The sequence below is a fragment of the Mirounga angustirostris genome, unplaced genomic scaffold, assembly GCF_029215605.1.
Source record: "Mirounga angustirostris isolate CCGP_5_RB_7025 unplaced genomic scaffold, mMirAng1.0.hap1 SCAF_7, whole genome shotgun sequence".
Taxonomy (NCBI): Eukaryota; Metazoa; Chordata; class Mammalia; order Carnivora; family Phocidae; genus Mirounga; species Mirounga angustirostris.
In genome coordinates, this window is record NW_026991715.1 from 26,877,795 (window position 1) to 26,896,322 (window position 18,528).

Here is an 18,528-nt window from a genome sequence, read left to right on the forward strand (position 1 = left end):
TACTAACATGACAGCATCTATGAAGCTCTCCTCCCACATCAGTCTTGCAGGACACTCATAGGGTAGCGGGCATCAGACACAAGGCCCATGAAAAGCAGCAGCAAAAGAAAGTCTTTGCTGATCTGTGACATTCCAGACTATGATTATCCCATCTATCAGTAAGAGGTGGAACAGACAGGTTTTAAAGACACAGTGCTTTTAATCTCCTTTAGTCCAAGACCCTTACAACACCAATGCCACAGCAAGTCCCCCAGTAAGACCTCAGACCTCGAACTAACAGGTCAGGCCATGGTCACTGCAGCAATCCTGAAGCACGGTTTGCTTCCTGAGCTGCTCCTGACCATGTGAAGGCTCACCCTGCAGAGCAGCGGATGCACTGCACCACTGCATTCCTATTTTAAAAGGGAGTGTGTAAGGCCACAGGTCTGAGTGTATCCATAAGCAACTGGGCAAGGACTAGGGCCAGAAACGAGGTGGGTAAAGAGCTAACCAGCAGCTAGAACGGGCCTGAGAGCAGTAAGCCATTGGTCACTGGCCAGCAACATGTCAAACTGGCTCAGTCCCAGGAGATCGGCCAGCTAGTGGCCGATAGGTAGAGCTAGTGACTAGCTCTCGTGCCGGCCCCCCATCAGCTCTGACCTTCCCCTAGAACCTCCTTACCAAGAGAAAGCAGGCGGCGGGTGAGCTCCAGGGCACGGTGCAGGTCACCCAGCTGGAAGACAGCGTAGCTCAGGTAGTCCAGCACCTCAGCCTTGGCTATGGTGGCCTCCTCCCCAGCATCGAGCTGCTTCAGCACCTGCTCCATCCACAGGACTGTGTGGTAATAGTCACCTTCGTTGTAGGCAGAGCGGCCCATCCCAAAACAGTCATCCACACTCAGCATGGCCTGGTACTTGGTTCCTGCAGCAGGAAGGGCATACAGTCAGGCTCTAAAGAGCCTCTGGGCTATGGAGAGAGATTCCCACAGTGAGGAAGTCTGAGCCAGTGGAAGGGGGGCATCATCCCAGCAGAGTCCCACTGGGGCTTCAGGCCATGCACTTCCAAGTGAGCACAACCAGGTTGGGCCTGCCTCAGACTGGGGCTCACAGCCAATCCCCTGGCCACAGACTCCCCTTCTCCCATGTGGGAAGGGGCCTCTGTTGTGAAGAAGCCCAAGAAGCAATAGTATTCAGGAGAGTATGAAGGTCCTGTGAGCCACAGAGGAGATGTCTGCTGGGCAGCTGGCCCTAGGAGTCTGGAAGGTAGAAAAATTAGTTGAATAAAAAATACATAAAAATATTAAAAATGGAACTTAGGTGGCAGCTAAAGCCACGGATGAGGATAACTACTTCCAGCAAGAGTATGAAGAGAGAGGAGAGAACATGGCTAAGGCCAGAACCCTCCAGAGAAAGGACAAAGAGGAACGCTGAGCAGGACCTGAGAGGTAGCGCGAACAGACGCCAAGGGAGGTCAGAGCCAAGACTGCAGTGCCAGCTTTGATCGTTAGGTGGCGGGGACCTCGGTGAGCATCAATTCTGCAGGTCCTATGAGCACAGGTTATTTGCCATGGGCCTGGCACGGGAAAGTGACCTGAAGATAGTCTCAAGTCAAGAAGGATGAGATGTAGTATGCTACCTCTGGGAAAATGTAGGATTTAGGATAGGGGTGAGGTGGGAGGGGCCATGAGTGTACTCCTCAGGGAACAATGAAAAATCAGGCCCCATGCAGAGGAAGGAAGGGCTGTGACCCTCCCTGGAAAGCAGGGGAATCTCTGTTAACCCCATTAACAGACACCTAGGCATGGGTGACATGGAAGAGCTGCCTTAGAGGGGCTTCTTTCTGCCTGATGTCCAAGGTGGGGCTCTGTCCACAATGAAACCCCTACTGCAATGGGTCGGGTACTTCAGAGACTGGGGTCTGCTCACTGTGATACTGCAGCAATAGGGCAACGTGGGGTAGGAAGGCGAGGAGAGTAAACACAAGATGGAGTTAGTAGACGGGCTAGGGATCAAGGGGTTCCTTGATCCCTTGGGCCTCCACAGATCTCCTTTAGCTATGCAGTTCTCAGGAACTCACAATGACAGAGGCACTGTAACACCGCAGCTGAGCTAGCTGGACAAAGCTGGGTCTGTGTGGGCCTCGCTATGGCACCCACCAGCTGTGTGTGCCCTTGGATAATTTACTGAGCCTCTCTGAGTCGCAGTCCCCTTAGGTCTAGAGTTAATACCATCAATTTTAGAGAACTCCTGGCAAGAATTCACTGAGATGACATGTAAAGATGTCTTCTATGATCCCCAGGATGCCAAATGTCTCACAGAGGCTGAGGTCAAGAACAGCTCCCACATATTCAGCATCCTCCCCAGAAGCCCATCAAAAGTCTACCCCCTTGGAAAGCACTCTCTGGAGAGTGCCAGCACTGAGTGCTGAAAAGCAATCAGACAGACATGAGACTCAGCTGATGTGGGTAAAGCTATTCCTGCAGAGGGTGTGGGATGGACAAGGAAGCTAGGTGAGGGGTAGCTTAGTACAAACTTAACTTAGTGTAGGCAAGGGGGCCCGGGAGAGGGCACCATGCAAGACCTCAAAGACCACACATAGGAGGAACTTGGGTTTAGCAGTTAAAAGTTAAGCTTTGTGATCAGGAACTGATGTAAATAGGAGATGTGCTTAAGACCACACGGAGAATGATTTTAAGGAGTGAGCTGGAGATACGCGACAAGTCAAAACGTTATTTCAATAATCCAGTTGAGAAGTGAGTGACCATGAGTCTGGAGTCAGGGACTCCAAGTAAAGAAGAAGACATAAGACAGGTAGGATCCACGGGCCTTAGGATTCTGACGTGGGCTACCAGTGGACGGAGGTGCTGTTTGCTCAGGCAAGGAGCGAGGGAGGAGGGTAAACATTTCAAAAGGCAATGAGGATTTCAGTTTGGAACATGTGACTTTTGAGGAGTCCACAGAACACCCAAGTAGAGATGCCCCAAAGGCATTTGCCTTCACTGGTTGGAGGCTTGGCGGTAAGCCTTGATAGGAAACAGAGATGTGGATATCATCCATGTACATGCTATGGGAATGGCTGGGCTCACCTGGAGAAGGTGCTTAGGGAAAACTCTAAGAGAATCCTGGGGAATAACTCCCTTCCACCCTCCCTGCTCCTCCAGGACATGCAAGGATCTGTTAACTGAATGTACAACGTCAATGCTTGGGTGTGGCTCCCTCCTCCTACCAACCATTGTCACAGCTACAGCGTGAATACATCTTGCAGGTGCCCTGAGGGGCCTTCTCTCACTGGCTCTGGCCTGGCTTGATCCAAGACCTGACTGAGGCAGGAATTAAGAAGTCTACACTCCTTCCCAGTGGCTCACCAGACTCCTCAGTGCCCGATTCTAGGCCTTTCCTGGCCGACAACAGATTGCCTCTTTCTCCTACACACTGTGATTCCTTGGGTTTGTGCCTCTTTCGGGGCCCCATGGGCGAGTGGCATCCAAAGTCTAATGGGGTCTAACTGAACCCCTGGGTTTATTGGCCTCTAACAGTCCCCCAGACCCAATATATCTTCTTCTTAGCATACCGACGCAATCAGAAGAAAGGGGCCTGTTTAAAAAAAAAAAAAAAAAAAAAATGAGAGCGGAAAAGCCAGAAAAAGAAGCAATAGAGATCAGTGCCCCAGAATTCAAAGGAGGGAGAGCATCAGGAAGACTGGGACACTCAATGTGCCAAATACTGCTGAAAAATTTAAGGACATTATGCCTGAAACCCCAATGCTGGCTTTAGCAGCTGAGTGGCCACTGGTGACCTGGCAGGGACAGGAGCAGTGGATGGTGGGCAAAGAGGCCAGACTCTGCATGTTCAGGAGGACCTGGGAAGCAAAGAAGTGCAGAGCATGCGGCTGACTGTCCAGCAGCCTAGCCAGGTTAGGCTAACCAAGAGATCCATCAACAGCAGAGACTCAAAGGGCTTTGGGTCCTGAGGGAGGGGTTTGTAAGATGAGTAAGAACCCATGGTGTGTGTGAGATCAGGGGGAAGAGCCAAGTGCGGTGGGCCAAGAACGAACAGGGCAGAGACTGTAACTGAGGACACAGGGCAGGGAGTCCAGAGATCAGCCTTCATCGAAAAGAAATCAGAGGGTGTGGGGACAGAAGCAGGTCTGGAAGCAGATCTGAGCAGTGCTCTGGAGGCAGAGGCCAAGGGGTCCTGAGCAGCAGCCTTGGCTTTCTCTGAGAGGGGAGAGAAGAGAGAGGGTGTGGGAGGGAAGGGGCGGGGCTGAGAGGAGGTGGCTGTCATGTGAATGAGGGGGACTGGCACCAACCGGAAACCCAAGAGAGCATCACCACCAGCAGGGATGGTGTGCCTGAGGGTAAAGACCACAAGACTGGTCGCTCCAACCCTGTCCAGACGCCCTAGTAGACGCACAGTCACTGGATGGGCAAAGCCTGGAGTGGTAAGGTACCTGGAAGTTGTCCTTTAGAAATCGTGTCTGGGTCCAGCTTGTATGTGTCCTGAAGTCTCATCAGGGCCTTGGCGGCTCCCATTTCGTCTTCGTCAGTGGGGAAGAACTGCCGCTGCACAGACAGGTTGGCAATAAAACCTTCCAAATGAGAGTGAGAACAAGAGGTTACCCTTGATCCAAGGGTACAATTCCCCCCGGGACCAGAAAGGTACCCAGTGGAGGATTTCTGGCTAGTGCAAACTCCGTGCCCCTTCCTTCAGGCAGTTTCCCCTTCCTCCAGGAAGTCCTCCCTGATGGCTTCAGTCCATGAAGTCCTCTTTACTTCCTCCTCACTGAACGGACTGCCTGTACTGCTCATTTGGGATTGAACAAAGATCACCCCACAAACTGGTTAACATGTGGGAGTCTGAGAGTCTTGGCTCCAAAGCACTCAGTCAGCCCTGGTGGAGACAGAAGGGACAGAGGACAGAAACAGTAATTGAAAAGGACACAGGAGAAGACTCAAGAAGGACCTGTTGATCACTTAATGGAAAATGAATCACATGTAAAACCTTGGTCCAGAATCACTACTGTTGGGGGGCTGCAGATAAACAGACCGCCAGCCCACATTCCAGGTCAAGGAGCCCAAGGGACAGAGGTAGTCAACTCAGGGAACCTTACCTGGCCACTCATTACTGACCACTGGCCCTTATCATCCAGAAAGGTGATGATGACAGTCTTGGGAGGGATTTGGTGCTGTCTCCACCCCCCAGATTAGGGACTGGGGGACCATCTGGCCAGAACAAGCATTGAAGTGGGACTGCCCAAGCCCAGCATAGGACCCTGAGAGACCAAACTGGCTCTTGGTCTTGCGCTCTAGGGGACCCCCACAACTCAGACCTGCCATGAGCTGAAAGGCATGAGCTTCCTGAATGTAGTGCTCAAGACCACAGCCTGGAAACTAGGACAGCCCCTGACCTCAGACATGCCCAAGGAGGCTGTTCTGGGACTCCAAGCCCTAGCTCTTAAGCAAGATATGCACCTCTTATATCTCAGGACTCCAGGTGGAGGCCAGGCCCTCCCAAGCTGATTCAGGAGTTTCAATGCTGCCTGTGAGCTAAGAATTGGGAGGGGAACCGCAGGGCCCTTTCTTCCCTGGTCTCTTCCTCAGGGCTGCAGTACCCATGGCCACCTACTCTCAGGACCCCAGGCTCAAACACCCACTTCTAACCATGCCTAGGGACCCAGGGATCAAGAAGCTGTAATCCTGCCTTCCTCATGGCTGCCCAGTCAGGGATTCTAAGAGTCTGGAATTCAGGAAGAAGAAAACATGCCCCCAGAAAAAGCCACACCGTCAGCATGTCCGCCTCATTTCAGAGGCAAGAACTCTCAAGTCAGAGGTGAAAACAACCTATTGCTCTCTGGGCCTGTCCTGTCTGCCTTCTGGTAATTACAAGGTTTCCTACAAGAACCAGATGTTGACGGTGGGGGCGGGGTATGGAGAGCAAGATGAGGGAGCGGAAGGTCATCCCAGCAGGCTTACTCTCCCCGCCAGGCAATGCTGGCGGCGGAACAGCCCGTTCTGAGCTACAGCCCCAGGCTGGAAGACAGAGGGCTGGGAAAGGCAGCCATGGCTTCTGGAGGCGGTGAGCTCACTGGGCACAGCTCCAGCGGGGCTGAACTCACCAATCCCTCCCCAGAGGCCACCCTGCCCCCAGCCAAGCCCAGCCCAGTCTGGCCACATGGGCTGAACTGCCTCAACCAGAGACAGCCAGTCTGAAGTTAATCAGCACTCCCGACTCGGGGAGAAAAGGCAGCAGGTCCAGGAGGCTGAGCCCAGGGCTGGCTGGAGTCAGGAGGGCCCACCTCCATGCCTGCCCCACCACCTCCTGCTGAGAGGAAAATGTTCGAGCATAAAAAATACCACCACAGTAAAAGATACCAAGCACGGTTAAAGCTTTAAAGCTTTAAAAAAGTTCATACTCTGACCTGCAAATACCACTTCTAAGAATTTAAACTAAGAAAATAATCAGAGAGGGTGCCTGGGTGGCTCAGTCGGTTAAGCGTCTGCAGACGCCTTCAGCTCAGGTCATGATCCCAGAGTCCTGGGATCGAGCCCCTGTGTCGGGCTCCCTGCTCAGCAGAGAGCCTGCTTCTCCCTCTTCCTTTTTTTTTTTTTTTAAGATTTTATTTATTTTTTGACAGAGAGAAAGATCGCGAGAGCAGGAACACAAGCAGGGAGAGTGGGAGAGGGAGAAGCAGGCTTCCCGCGGAGCAGGGAGCCCGATGCGGGGCTCGATCCCAGGACCCCAGGATCATGACCCGAGCCAAAGGCAGACACTTAACAACTGAGCCACCCAGGCGCCCCTCTCCCTCTCCCTTTGCCCCCTCCCCGCCCTCTTGTGCTGGCTCACATACTCTCTCTCTCTGAAATAAATAAAATCTTTTAAAAAAATAAATAAATAAATTTAAAAATGAATTTAAAAAAAAATAATCAAAGGTAGGCACAAAGATGTATATGCACGATTGCTGATAATGTGGAAACAATCCCTCGTCCACTAATTTGACCAGTTTTATACTACATAGGTTTGACTTATTACTGTGTAGCCATTAAAATCATTTTGTATAACATTTAATGGACATTTAAAGAAGCTGGAAAATTCAGGAAATCACTGTATGCTTATGGCACAAATCTGCCTACAGATATGTTTTATTTTTAAAAGGTATGAATGGGAATGGATTTAGATGAGGCCCATAATCCCCAGCTTACGCTGGCCCCATCACCCAGCCCACTTGACTCACTTTTGTTAATTCATTTGGTCCCGCAAAGCAAGTGAGTTTGCATTCCCTGGACTATATGAATGGGTCCATTTCTTCTTGTAATGTAAATGCAAGCGTAGGAAGACTGGAATTTGAATAGTGCTTATCACTAGACAACCGGGTTAAGAATTCTAATTTTCTTACATCATTTTGTTTTCTAACTTTTCTACAAAAACACATTAGTAAAGCATGATTTAAAAAAGAGGAAATGAAAACACTAGGACAAGGCAAGAACTGATTATTCTTACATATTAAAAACAAGGACAGCCAACTGCTAGGTGCCCACAGAGAAGGGAGACGGCTACAGGCCCGGCAGGGTGCATATCCACACACTGTACATGCCCACCAACACCTGCAGACCTGTGACAGGCTCAGACGCACACTCCCCAGACACAAGCACACGGACACACCAGCTCCCCAAGCACCTGCTCACCATTCCTCACCTGCAGCTGAGTCCTGCAGGACAAGGTCCTCCAGCGCAGGCCAATCTGTGTTCAGCCGCTTCACCAGTTTATAAGCATTCACGGGGTGGGCCAGGTAACCTTCGGGGTCAGCAGCTGACTTGCTGGTCAAGGCTTCCATTTTGTTGGCCCAGCTTTGGAAACAGAGGAAAAGGAAGACGTAACACACCCACTCACACAGGTCTTGACCTATGGTAATTTCCCTGGTGAAATTCCCTTTTCTATCAAGAGGCAGTATGAATGAATAGAGCAACTGCCCACTGACACTTGCAGTCCCTTAATCTAGAAAAGAGGTAGGAACTCTAATGTATGCAAAAACGCTCTTAAATAGGGAAAAGCAGGAAGTCCTTAGCCCATGCACTGAGCCACTCTGGAGGACTGGCATGAAGTAACCTCCAGGCCAGCCCCTCGCTGCTCTCTCAAGGGGTTCCTCTTATGGGCACCCTGGATAGGTTCTGGGGGGTGGGGCCTTAGGACATCAGATACCTCTTAATCTTGGAGAGCTTGGCTTCCTCCACAAGGATATACTCCTTCAGAGATTGCACCAGGTCCTTCTCCGCATAAATTAAGTCGGTCATGTGCCCTGCAGGGAAAGAGAAAAGGGCCAGAAAGAAATGGATGAGGGACATCCATCCCCCTTCCTTGAGGCACAGAACACCAGCGCAGAGGCAAGTCCTCTGGATCACTGGCATGTCAACTCTCTTGGGATCATGGGGACTTGGGAGTTAAAGGGGACCTAGGTACTCACATGGTCCTGGCCCCCAGCTTCGTAAAACAGGGGTGGAGACTCCAAGGGGAGGGGGAGATGAGCGCACTGGGAGTGCCTTAAGGAAGAAGCCCCAAATCTCATTCTCCTACTGGCACCCGGATGGGTCATGGCACCTGGGCCTGGACATCCTAAGGGCTTCTTTGCTCAGAACCACTCTCTGGCCCTGGACAAGATGGTCAGAAAGGCCAGGGAACCCAGGAGCAGCCTGCGCTTCTCAGGGAGGAGATCCAGTTGAGACAGCTGGCTCCCAGCAAAGGACAGTCAGGTCATCAGGGCCTCAGAAGGGGAAACGGCAGCTCCGCAAGCCCCCCTTTCCCCAGAACTGGTCAAAACCAGTGGGTGAGCCATCCCACCTTGAGTGAGAACAGGCTTCGGGTGGTGACATTCCCCGGCACTTGAGCCAAGGATCTCTCAGGGAGAAGACAGTCCTGTTGGCACAACATACCAATAGAAGTGAAGACTTCAGCCTGCACATAGCCCAGGACACCAAACCAGGCCACTAGCAATGTGGACAGCCAGCGTTTCATGGTCACAGAGAGCAGTGTCTGCAAGGCATTCAGTGACAGCCACTGGATCAACAGGTGAAAAAAGCAACTTAGGTGAAGAGATACATACACATGTGCACATAAATACACCGAACATGCCAAAATCCTGACCTAGCACACAGAAACTAAGGATATTCTGCACCAGCAGTGGAAAGAGGCCAGGGTGTGCAACCAGTGATATGTGCTCAATTCTGGCCCCTGCTCCGGGAGGCCATGTGCCCTTGGGAGAGCCCCTGCCCCCCAGATTCCCGATAACCACTGGCAACATGGAAAGGCTGAATGGTGTGGGAGACAGTCCCCTCTGCTTCTAATAGTCAGTCCAAGATTCTGGCCCACTCCTTCTCATTTCACAGATTGCTTGTCTTATTTCTTTCTTTCCAATACGTGTGTCAGGACGGTGCCAGGTGCTGGGGACCCACAGGTAACATGTAGCTCCTGCCTACGAGAAGACTGAAAGTACAGGAGAAACAATGACAGACAGAGAACTTGACCCAACAGGCTGCAGGGACCCCACCCCCCAAAATGAGGTGTACAGCAGATGGCTGGCCACGAGGGGAGTAAAACTGCAGCTGGCCACAGCAAAGGCAGTGTGGGGAGCAGGCACTCTGGGCAGACATTGCTCTTCCTGCCTGCCACCTCACCAGACACTGTCCTCACTAGCAAGTCACCACTCACAAATATTTGCTGAAGATCCACATAGGCTATTCACCGAGTTAGGCACTTGGGATATAAAAATCAATCAGCCATGCAAGGCCAAAACCCTGGGATGGGCTGGACTGCTGACATGGATGCAAGACCAGCCTCTGGCTTCTCGTCAGCCTAGAAACAGCCAGGCTCGACTGTGAAAGCAGGAGGCACAAGCTGGGGCAAGCCCCACTGGCAGCAGCCCTAAGTACATAACGGGAACTTTGGACATGGTCTCCCAGCTCAGCCAGCAGCCCAGGGCACACTGGAGCCCCAGCTCTACCAGTCCCTTCTCTTCCTGCTCGACGTCAGCCAAACCCCACCAGACATATACTAAGAGAAAACAAGGACGATGAAGAAAATACAAAGGCTTCTCCCCAAGATGTAAGCCTTACCTGACAGAATTCCACGTCTGAGCTAACGCCAGTTCATCAGTATTTTGCCTGCTCTGGTTGATCAGACACACAGTCATGCCTACCATTCCTCGCCTTACAAGAAATTCCAACCCACCGTGGCTCCAGGTTAGGCTCAGAGAAGCCGAACCACAAGGTCCACCCTCAAACGGGTTCCTCTATCAGGAGGAGAGAATAAGTGAATGGCTGCTTCTGTTCATGTCCCTGCTAGATATCTGCTGAGCCATCAGCATGCCCATCGGTGCCCTAGGTGTTGGGGGCCGAGATGCACAGAATAAGAGCTTTTGGGCCAGAACCTGCTGCAGGGCACGGAGTATCAGGCTAAGGGATGGACTACGGAGTTAGGGCAGCAGAGGAAAGCAAGTCACTGGGAGAAGGTGAGCAGGCCATCGGCCCCGAGGTGGAGCGCAGGTCCTCCCTGTCCCAGCCGCAGGTCTGCTCCCAGGTCTCACATCCTCTGCATCTCCAGCCCAGGATTCCTGAAGACCCCTCGTCTTGCTTACATAAGCCCCTTTACAGGGAGTAGTGTCTGTTCCTTACACCTCAAGAGGCTTAACTAACTCAGGAAAGCACCTTCTATACGTGAAAAGAAGGAACAGTAAAATCCAGGGCCAAGAGGTCGTATCTGGACAGTGAGGGACCAGCCAACTGCCTATCAGGCTGGGATGGTGGGAGAGCAGGGCCCAGGCAAGAGACCAGACCGGACACGGTTGGAAGGAGGGGAACCCAGCGCTTCTCCCCTGCTGTCACTGGCTGCGGTGGCATACCTCTTCAGAGACGGGGTAACAAGTTCAACGGAGGGAGACACCTCTCTGTTCCTCTCAAATCCTCCCGGTGATACTGTCCAGGGTTCATGCCTTACAGCACTCAGGAAAAAGCAGCCAGGTCCCTTCATTACATGAATACTAGCTGTTATCTCTCTGGAATGTACTATCCGGCTTAGACTAAGCCCATCCACGAATACCAGCCCGGAGGCAGAGCCCCAAAGAATCACAGATGGGGTTCTGGGAAATGGCTTGCCAAGAGCCTGCGAAGTCCTGCTCTGATGGGGGGAGGGGGGAATAACTCCACTGGCCAGAGAGCTAGGTACCCCCAAGCAGCCCCTAGACTGCCACCTCAGGCAGAGATGCCCTAGAGTCCCAACATTTCTCCGGATCCTGACCCTGAACGCTAAAGGCTTTGTATAAAAAGTTATCTAATCAGGGTCAGGTTGGGAAGAGGCAGCATCCAAGAGGGACTGTCCCACAGTGTTGGGAAGCCCCTACTTGCCTTGCCCCCAGTCCAATCTTATACCTATACCCAGAGTTTGCTTAGGACAGAGCAGGTGGGAATGTGTGTGCATGCCTGGTGCCCCCCGCCCCCACCTCCACCGAGTGTCCAGTGCTGCCAAAAGCCCTTCTAGGAACCCTCAGAAATCCATGCTGAACAGACCTGGAAATGGGCAATGTCAAACCTCCTTTTATGAAAAACAAAACACAAAGTGGCACCAAGCCTGAGGAGAAAACCAACATGGAGTTTTATCTGCACTGCATCCCAAGCTTAGAACGTCTGCCCCATATCAGGCATCCAACAAATAATGCTTCACCACAGACTTGTTCAAGTTAGAAACAACAACAAAAAATTTTACAATTTTTCCACATAATGGATTGTTAAGAAGGGACACTGTATGCATATTAAGTCCCAAGCTTGAACCACAGGGAAGTTATCCAAAGCCCACCAACACCCCAGTGACAATGATTCACTCACCAGGTGACCAGCACTGTTTCTAAGCACAAGCAAATTCCAAGACATATAATCAGAGGCCCCACAAGCCTGCTCTTTGGAAAGGACATTTACAATCTGGCCAAATGGCCATGAAAAGAGGTTTCCAGCTGCAAACCAGCAGCGTCCTTAGCTTCTCCCCTTACCTCATCAAGCATGAACCTCTGCCAAGCTCCCAGCTGCAACCCAAATGCAACAGCTTGAATTTTAACAATGTATTTAACAGCCTAGAGACAGAACATGGGTTTGCTGAGTACAAGCAGGTCTTGCCTGGCACTAATCAAGAAGCTGCCTGCCTTCTGTGAAGGAGCAAAAGCCTGTCCGAAAAGGGCGCCCCCCAGTGGCCCTGCCTCCCAGTGGTGTGGCCAACTCTGGACCACCAAAGCCACAAGGACTTGTGAGTTGTGGAGAGGCTCAGGAGGCCTCGGAACTTAGGCACGTGGAAGTCCATTCAGGCCCAGAAGCTGACCCCCGGGGAGGATGGAAAGCACCCTACTCTCCTTACCTGACATCAGGCCTCAGTCATCACCCTGGTCTGAGGCACCCCCAATTCCCTCCCACAGCCATCCTGGCCCCTGCCTGTCCTGGTCTCTCCTCTCATCTGGTGTTCCCCCCTACCTCTGCCCTACAAGGCAGCCAGCATGGCTTACCGCAGCTCCTCATTTGGTCTCTCTCCCCACTGCCCTCGGAATCAAGTCCAAACTCCTTAGCCCCAAGGGCCTTTTTGACTCTGCATGACATGGTCCTACAGTCCTCTCCAGCCCTATCTCATGACTCTAGGTTTCCCAGCTTCAGATGTTACATCACATGGAAAAATATTCTTCAAGGAGGACTTTCTTCACTGAAACCTCGATGTTCACCTGTATCCATCCTTACGCTTCTCTATCAGGTATACGAACATGTTGATTTGTACCTCCCACTTAGGTACCATCAAAACCACAGCGTCTCCTGTTTCCGTAGCTAGGCAGTGGAGGAGCAGAGAAGGCTATAAAGATCAACATGCAAAGTCCAAATCGGACTTTCAGTCAGGGTCTTGGCAGAGGCTTGGCAATCTGAGTGAGACTAACTCATAAGAAGGGACTACACATGAGAACAAAATCCACAAAGCAATATATAGGATGCCTCCGATGTCCCAGTTCACAGGCTCTTGGCCTCACCAGTCCGCTGGGCCCTGGGTCTCTTGCTGGGCCTCAGAGTCAGTGGGGGTGTGTGTGCAGGCCCCATATCTCTGGCTCCTCCCGCTACTTCCAAACTCCACAGAAGTGCCACACTGGCCTCCCCAGTGGCTGCCGGAGGACTCTGGTAGTGCAACCAAGGAGCAAGAGGGAGCTAACTCCCATAAGGCAACTCTGACCAATGAAGACAGAAGACAGGAGGAGGTGGGCAGATAAACTCCCCCACCAGGCCTCTGCTGACAAACTGTTCTGTGGCATGGAGTTTCTGTAGAGCTCACCCAGACGTACCCTGCATGGCAGCTACTGTCCAGCCGACTAAAGCACCACCTTGTGTCTTCCCTCCTTCTCTCCCTCGGGTTTCTCTTCCCTTACCCTTGCTGCCCTGCACCTTCCAATAAAGCATGAAGCACCACCTCAGGCTCTGCTTTTTTGGGAACTAAGCTAACCACTACTTGTATTTCCAAAAATCTTTCATTTCTACCATCTAATCCTCACCAAAACCTTGTAAACAAGATAATCATCCCTGCTTCACATACAGAAGCTAGATAAGTGAGTCTGAGCGAGTTTCCTGCACACCTGACATGCTACCACAAATGAGTGGCAGAGCTGAGACTCAAACCCAAAACACACTTTCCATTAGCTACTGCAACCATTCTGTCCCACTCAGTGACATCCACTGTCTTACAGCACAAGGGTCTCCCACAAGGAGGAGCCCAGTTGACCTAGCAGAGCAGGCCTGCCCAGGTCAAGGTCTTTATCATGGTTCACAAATCAGGTGTATGACATGCAGGGCGGGATCCCACCAAAAGTGGACAGCAACATGGGGCCTCGAGTTCAGGTGAGCAGTCAGTCCTGCCTCAGACATCCCAGCACCCAGCAATGATCACCCAGCCCCGCTCAGGGCAAGGCAGTACAGTCTAGTCAGGGGTCAGACAACCCCAACTTCAATCTCAGCTCCACCATCACTTCTTGGCTTTGTGACTTTACACAAGTTCCAGATCTCTCTGAGCCTTTTTCCCATCTATATCATGGTGACAACATGAGGACCTACATCTCACAGGGTTGTTTCGAGGACTGAATGAGATGGCAATTATCCGTGGGCAGCCTACCATCAAGCACAGCTTATACCAGACATCAGCACCCAGGGTACTGGAATAACATCAGCAGACCTTAAGCGGCCAGCTGCCTGGCTGATCCCTGGCAAAGAAGAAGAGTCCAGTCTAGGGGACAGTGAAGATGAAAACGAGGCAGATACTGGGCAGTCTCCAATTCCCACGAGGGTCAAAAGAAATGAAACATTACTTTAGGAGAGAGCAGAGTCAGACATAATGCGGCACACTGACCATCAGGGAATAACCCTGGAACAGGTCAAATAGTGGCTCTACAGCTCATCAAGGGAAGAAAGCTCTCCAGCAAAAGGCAGGGGACCGGACTAATACTCTAGGATCTCTTGTAGTCCTACACCTCTGATCTACTGGTTTTGAGTTCCTACAAGTACCAGGCCTCAGGATCTCGGCCACACCCTGGTCCTTGGGAGTGCCAGGTACGGAGCAGGCTCTACTCTAGCAAGCACTTCCTGAAAGGTCTAGAGCACGTACTGGTCTGTGAACAGGCTCAGACAGATCCAATCTGAGCTGGAGAACTCACTCCCCAAATACTTAATCCTCTGCCAGGCAACGACACCACTTGAACAAAAACTCTCTTCTAGGGCTCCAAGAAGTCTAGTCTAGACTTTTCATTCCCCCTTCTGAGAATAAAAACTATATCCTTCAGTCCACACCGCCACCAAAAACCCCAGACACCACAGGAGCACTGGCCCTCTCACTCTAAGACAGGCTGATGTCCCACTCTGGGGCACTTCAAAAGTCCAAACGGTTAGATTCAGGCAATCTCAGTTTAACTCTTGCTCTAGCATTCTGTCTAGGCTTGCACGTGCCTGCATCAGAGCATTTCCTGCCAATGACCATCTGCATAAAATTAAACTCTTGACAGATCCCAAGAGCCAGGACACACCCACCAGCCCAATGTACACTATCGGCCAGCGTGGCCACAAATCGGCCAAGGTCTTGCGTCCAGCCTCAGAACCTCCCATGGACGAGGGAGGGCAGAGTAAAAAGCGAGGCTCTGTCAGGAAATGAGTACACCCCAGACTCCCTCACCCTAGTCATTCCTCAGGGCTGCACCCACACAGTCTCTCCTTCTGATGAGTATTCACACTCTGAGCTCCTCCTCTGCCACATGGCCAGCTGCCAGCCTGAAGCAGCAATCTCGGGGAGATTATGAGCTACCCACGAGCAAGGACAGTGTCATCACCACCACCTTCCCCTCCTCCTCTCCCTCCTAATTCCACCCCAAGGCACACTCCAAGCAGAAGCCAGGCACAAGGAATGAACAGAGATCAGCTGTGTACAGGCTAAAGCAGTGGCTAAGTAAGCACTCTCCCAGGAACCCCATTTCAGAGCCTCCTACTGGGTAAAAGGACCTATCACAAGTCACAGGCAATGCCTAGTTGTCATCATGTCTGCCTGCTGAGCTCTCAGAGAACGAGGGTGGCCCAACATGACAGCATCTCTGGGATGAGGCCCCCAGCCAACTCACTCCATCCTTGCTACGTGGCCTCCTTGGCTGGGCCGCACAGTGGACATACTTGGCCATCGGAGAATAAGAAAGCCCTAGAAGAAAAGGATTCAAAGCACACTCCTGCGAGCGTGTTGAAGTCAACAGAAGAAGCTGGGCTCTGAGTCCCGGAACCACAGTGAGAGACTGCACCCTAGACACTTCAGGGGCAGTTTAAGCACAGGCCAAAGGAGATCTCGGTTCATTTAACAGAGAACTAAATCACGGAACCTGTTGTTCCAGATGTGATACAGGGTGAGAAGCTGCAGTAGCAGCTTGCAAAAACATTCTACAAATTTTTAGGTGGACAGCGGATCTTGGCAAAATCTGGGACATGCAAGAATGCCCTCAGCTACAAAATGATGTGCCCCAACCCTTGCTCTCAGAACCAGGAGCTCCTGCAAGGGGGCTGAGGCTCTCAGGTCTCAGACAATTCACATTAAGAAGCACAAGCCTTAGGTGTCCCTCTACAGCAGAAGACACCAGCCTCAGTCTTGGGAGGCACACGAATGTTCTACACCATCCTAAAGATGTCACATTAGAATACAAGGCCAGGGGCCCAAGTGTCCTGAAGTAGGAAGTGCCCTGATACCTGCTCATGTTGAGCAGCATCCACATGCAGGACACAGTACCAGGCACTGCCCTCTCACTTGAAACTCTTGTGGATAGGGTCCATGGGTAGCCATCCCCTTAAATGTCCCTTCCTCCTCACCTTGCCTCTACTGGAGTGCCCACGTCTGCTCCCACTCACACGCGCTGTTCCCCTTTATTCAACCTTCCCTCTGACCAGTTCCAGTTCATAGATCACCTCCTCCAGGAAGCCCTCTGGCCTGAAGCACCTGTCCTCTACCAAGGAGCCACAGCCTGGTACTCCCTCCCAGCACAGCACTCACCACACTGTTCTGGACCTGGACTTTCCCAGTGTTCAGTCCGTCTGCCTCCCTGGGCTAGCAACTCCTTGCAGTTTCTGACACACAGAAGGGTCCGTTTGTTGAATTAGTTAACTAGTTACCACAGGTCTGCGCAGCTGCTGAGGAAAAACAAGCACGTTGGAAAGAGATGTCTGGGGCGGGGGACTTTCTCAACCAAGAGCCCGTTTCAGGAGCACCAAGCTGGACCCCGCCGGGCCGAGGCCAGAGACTCCCAGCCTTTTGGAGGGAGGAAGGCGGACCTCGCTAACATTAAGCGGCCCCCCGGGGCCCGGCTGACGGCCCCGCCTCCGCCTCCAACCTCTGGCAGCCCTCGGGGCCGGGCCGCCCGTTCCCGTTCCCGGGGAGCCTGACGAGGCTGGACGACCAAGTTCCCCGCCCCGCCCGGCGCGGACGCCCAGGGACCGGCAGGAAGGGCGCCGCTGACCTCCCCACCCTGAGCTCGGGAAGGGCACGCAGGCGGCGAGACAGGAACCCAGACGGGAGGAGAAACAGGGCGGAGGGCTCGGGGCTGCGGGCCGGACCGCGCGACCCTCCGGCCCCCAACTCTCGGCCCCGCGCCGGCAGCACGCACGGCCCGCCGCCCCCCGGCCGGCGCACTAGCCCAGCCCCGGCGGCCGCGGGCGGGGCGCTCACCTGGACACGCGCCTCTCCCGGCGTCTCCACAACCTCCCGCGGCGGCGCCCGGCCCGCTCGGCGCCTCCTCCCCGGGCGGCTCCGCCTCCCACCACGGCCGGGCCCCGCCCGCTTGAGCTGTTGCCACGTCCCCACCTCCCGCCCCCCGCCGGCCGGCCCCCCGCCGGCCGCCCCCCCCCCGCCCCGGCTCCGCGCCCTGACCGCCTCGGCCGGGGGCCGTCCCCACTAGCGACCCCAGGGAAGGTCCGGGCTGCAGTGCGCGCTGGGGCCGGGCGCCGGGCGCCGGGAGCGGGTCGGGGGCCGGGCGGGAGCCGCTGTCCGCGCCCTTCATGCGGCCGGCTGCTCGCCGCACGTACACCGCGCCCGCCTCCCCTCAGCCCGCTCCACCTGCGGGACTCGGCCCTCCCTCCTTCTCAGCCCCCCGGCTGCTGCTGAAGGGCCCGCCACCCGATCCTGGCGCCGGTGCGGTGGGGAGCGCCCCTGCCCGCGTGCGACTCCCCCGGCCTCCGCTCCTGCCCATCTCTTCAGGGGTCCTGCTGGGCGCACGGGCTCCTGCTGCCCCTCCCCATCATCACCACCCCCGGGTTACAGGGGGAGGGGGGGCCACGCGGGCCGAGGGTCCGGGTATCAGTGGACTGGACAGACCAGTGGAGAAGACCTTGAAGAAGACGAGAGACCTGGGGTCCACCCACAGGACCAAGCTCCCGAAGGGATTCTGCCTGTCCCCAGCTCCTGTGTCAGGCACTCCTCCTGGTGACGTGTGTGTGTGTGTGGGGGGGGTGATGGGTTGATGAGAAGTGGACCAATCAAAGACTGAGGTGGGGGGTGGCATATTGGGGCCAACTCTTGGTTTGCCCAAACCTTTTCATTCAACAGGGGCCAAAAACAGTGGACAGCTCATTTACCTAGGCTGGTGTGTGAGGGAACGAAGGCTGGGATGCAGCAAAAATCTCAGCCTGAGTTGGAGGAGGCCCTGGCCGGCCGAGCAGGTTCCCACGCCTGCTCTGTGAACCTCTGGTCATGAATGAGGGGAAACACGGTCTGAGAATCTCATCAGGGAACTAGCCCGGAGTGGGAGGTGCCCAGCCTCCGCCCAGGCTGTGTGGGGATATTCCCTATGGCACTCTGTCCAGGCTGGCCGCCCAGCGGTGCAGAAGGCGCGAGCACACACACAGAACTACACACCGCACATATAAAATAAGGAACAAGCCACTGTTCCGGCCTGCGTCGGCCACCAGCCAGAGCTCAGCTAAAACCAAACAGAAACCTTCCTGCATCTGCTACATCCTGTTATGCCACTGGAGCCTCCCTC

General features: G+C 53.6%; 1 protein-coding gene across 15 annotated transcripts in view; it reads right to left on the reverse strand.

Moving 5' to 3' along the window:
- Nucleotides 1-17,893, reverse strand: part of P4HA2 (prolyl 4-hydroxylase subunit alpha 2) — a 34,619-nt gene extending 16,726 nt beyond the window's left edge. For 5 of the 15 annotated variants that reach the window (XM_064595875.1, XM_064595876.1, XM_045892261.3 and 2 more), the window contains exons 1-7: nt 17,217-17,349; nt 16,545-16,678; nt 8,903-9,026; nt 8,175-8,271; nt 7,671-7,822; nt 4,429-4,566; nt 661-900 (exon numbers count right to left, since the gene is read on the reverse strand). In XM_064595875.1, coding sequence (XP_064451945.1) covers nt 661-900; nt 4,429-4,566; nt 7,671-7,822; nt 8,175-8,271; nt 8,903-8,984 — 709 coding nt within the window. In that variant the 5' untranslated portion in view covers nt 8,985-9,026; nt 16,545-16,678; nt 17,217-17,349. Of the gene's footprint in view, nt 1-660; nt 901-4,428; nt 4,567-7,670; nt 7,823-8,174; nt 8,272-8,902; nt 9,027-16,544; nt 16,682-17,007; nt 17,158-17,216; nt 17,352-17,861 lie in introns of those variants that run through there. The other 10 variants (XM_064595871.1, XM_064595870.1, XM_064595869.1 and 7 more) reach the window with 10 other exon arrangements.
- Between the last annotated feature and the right edge of the window lie 635 nt (nt 17,894-18,528).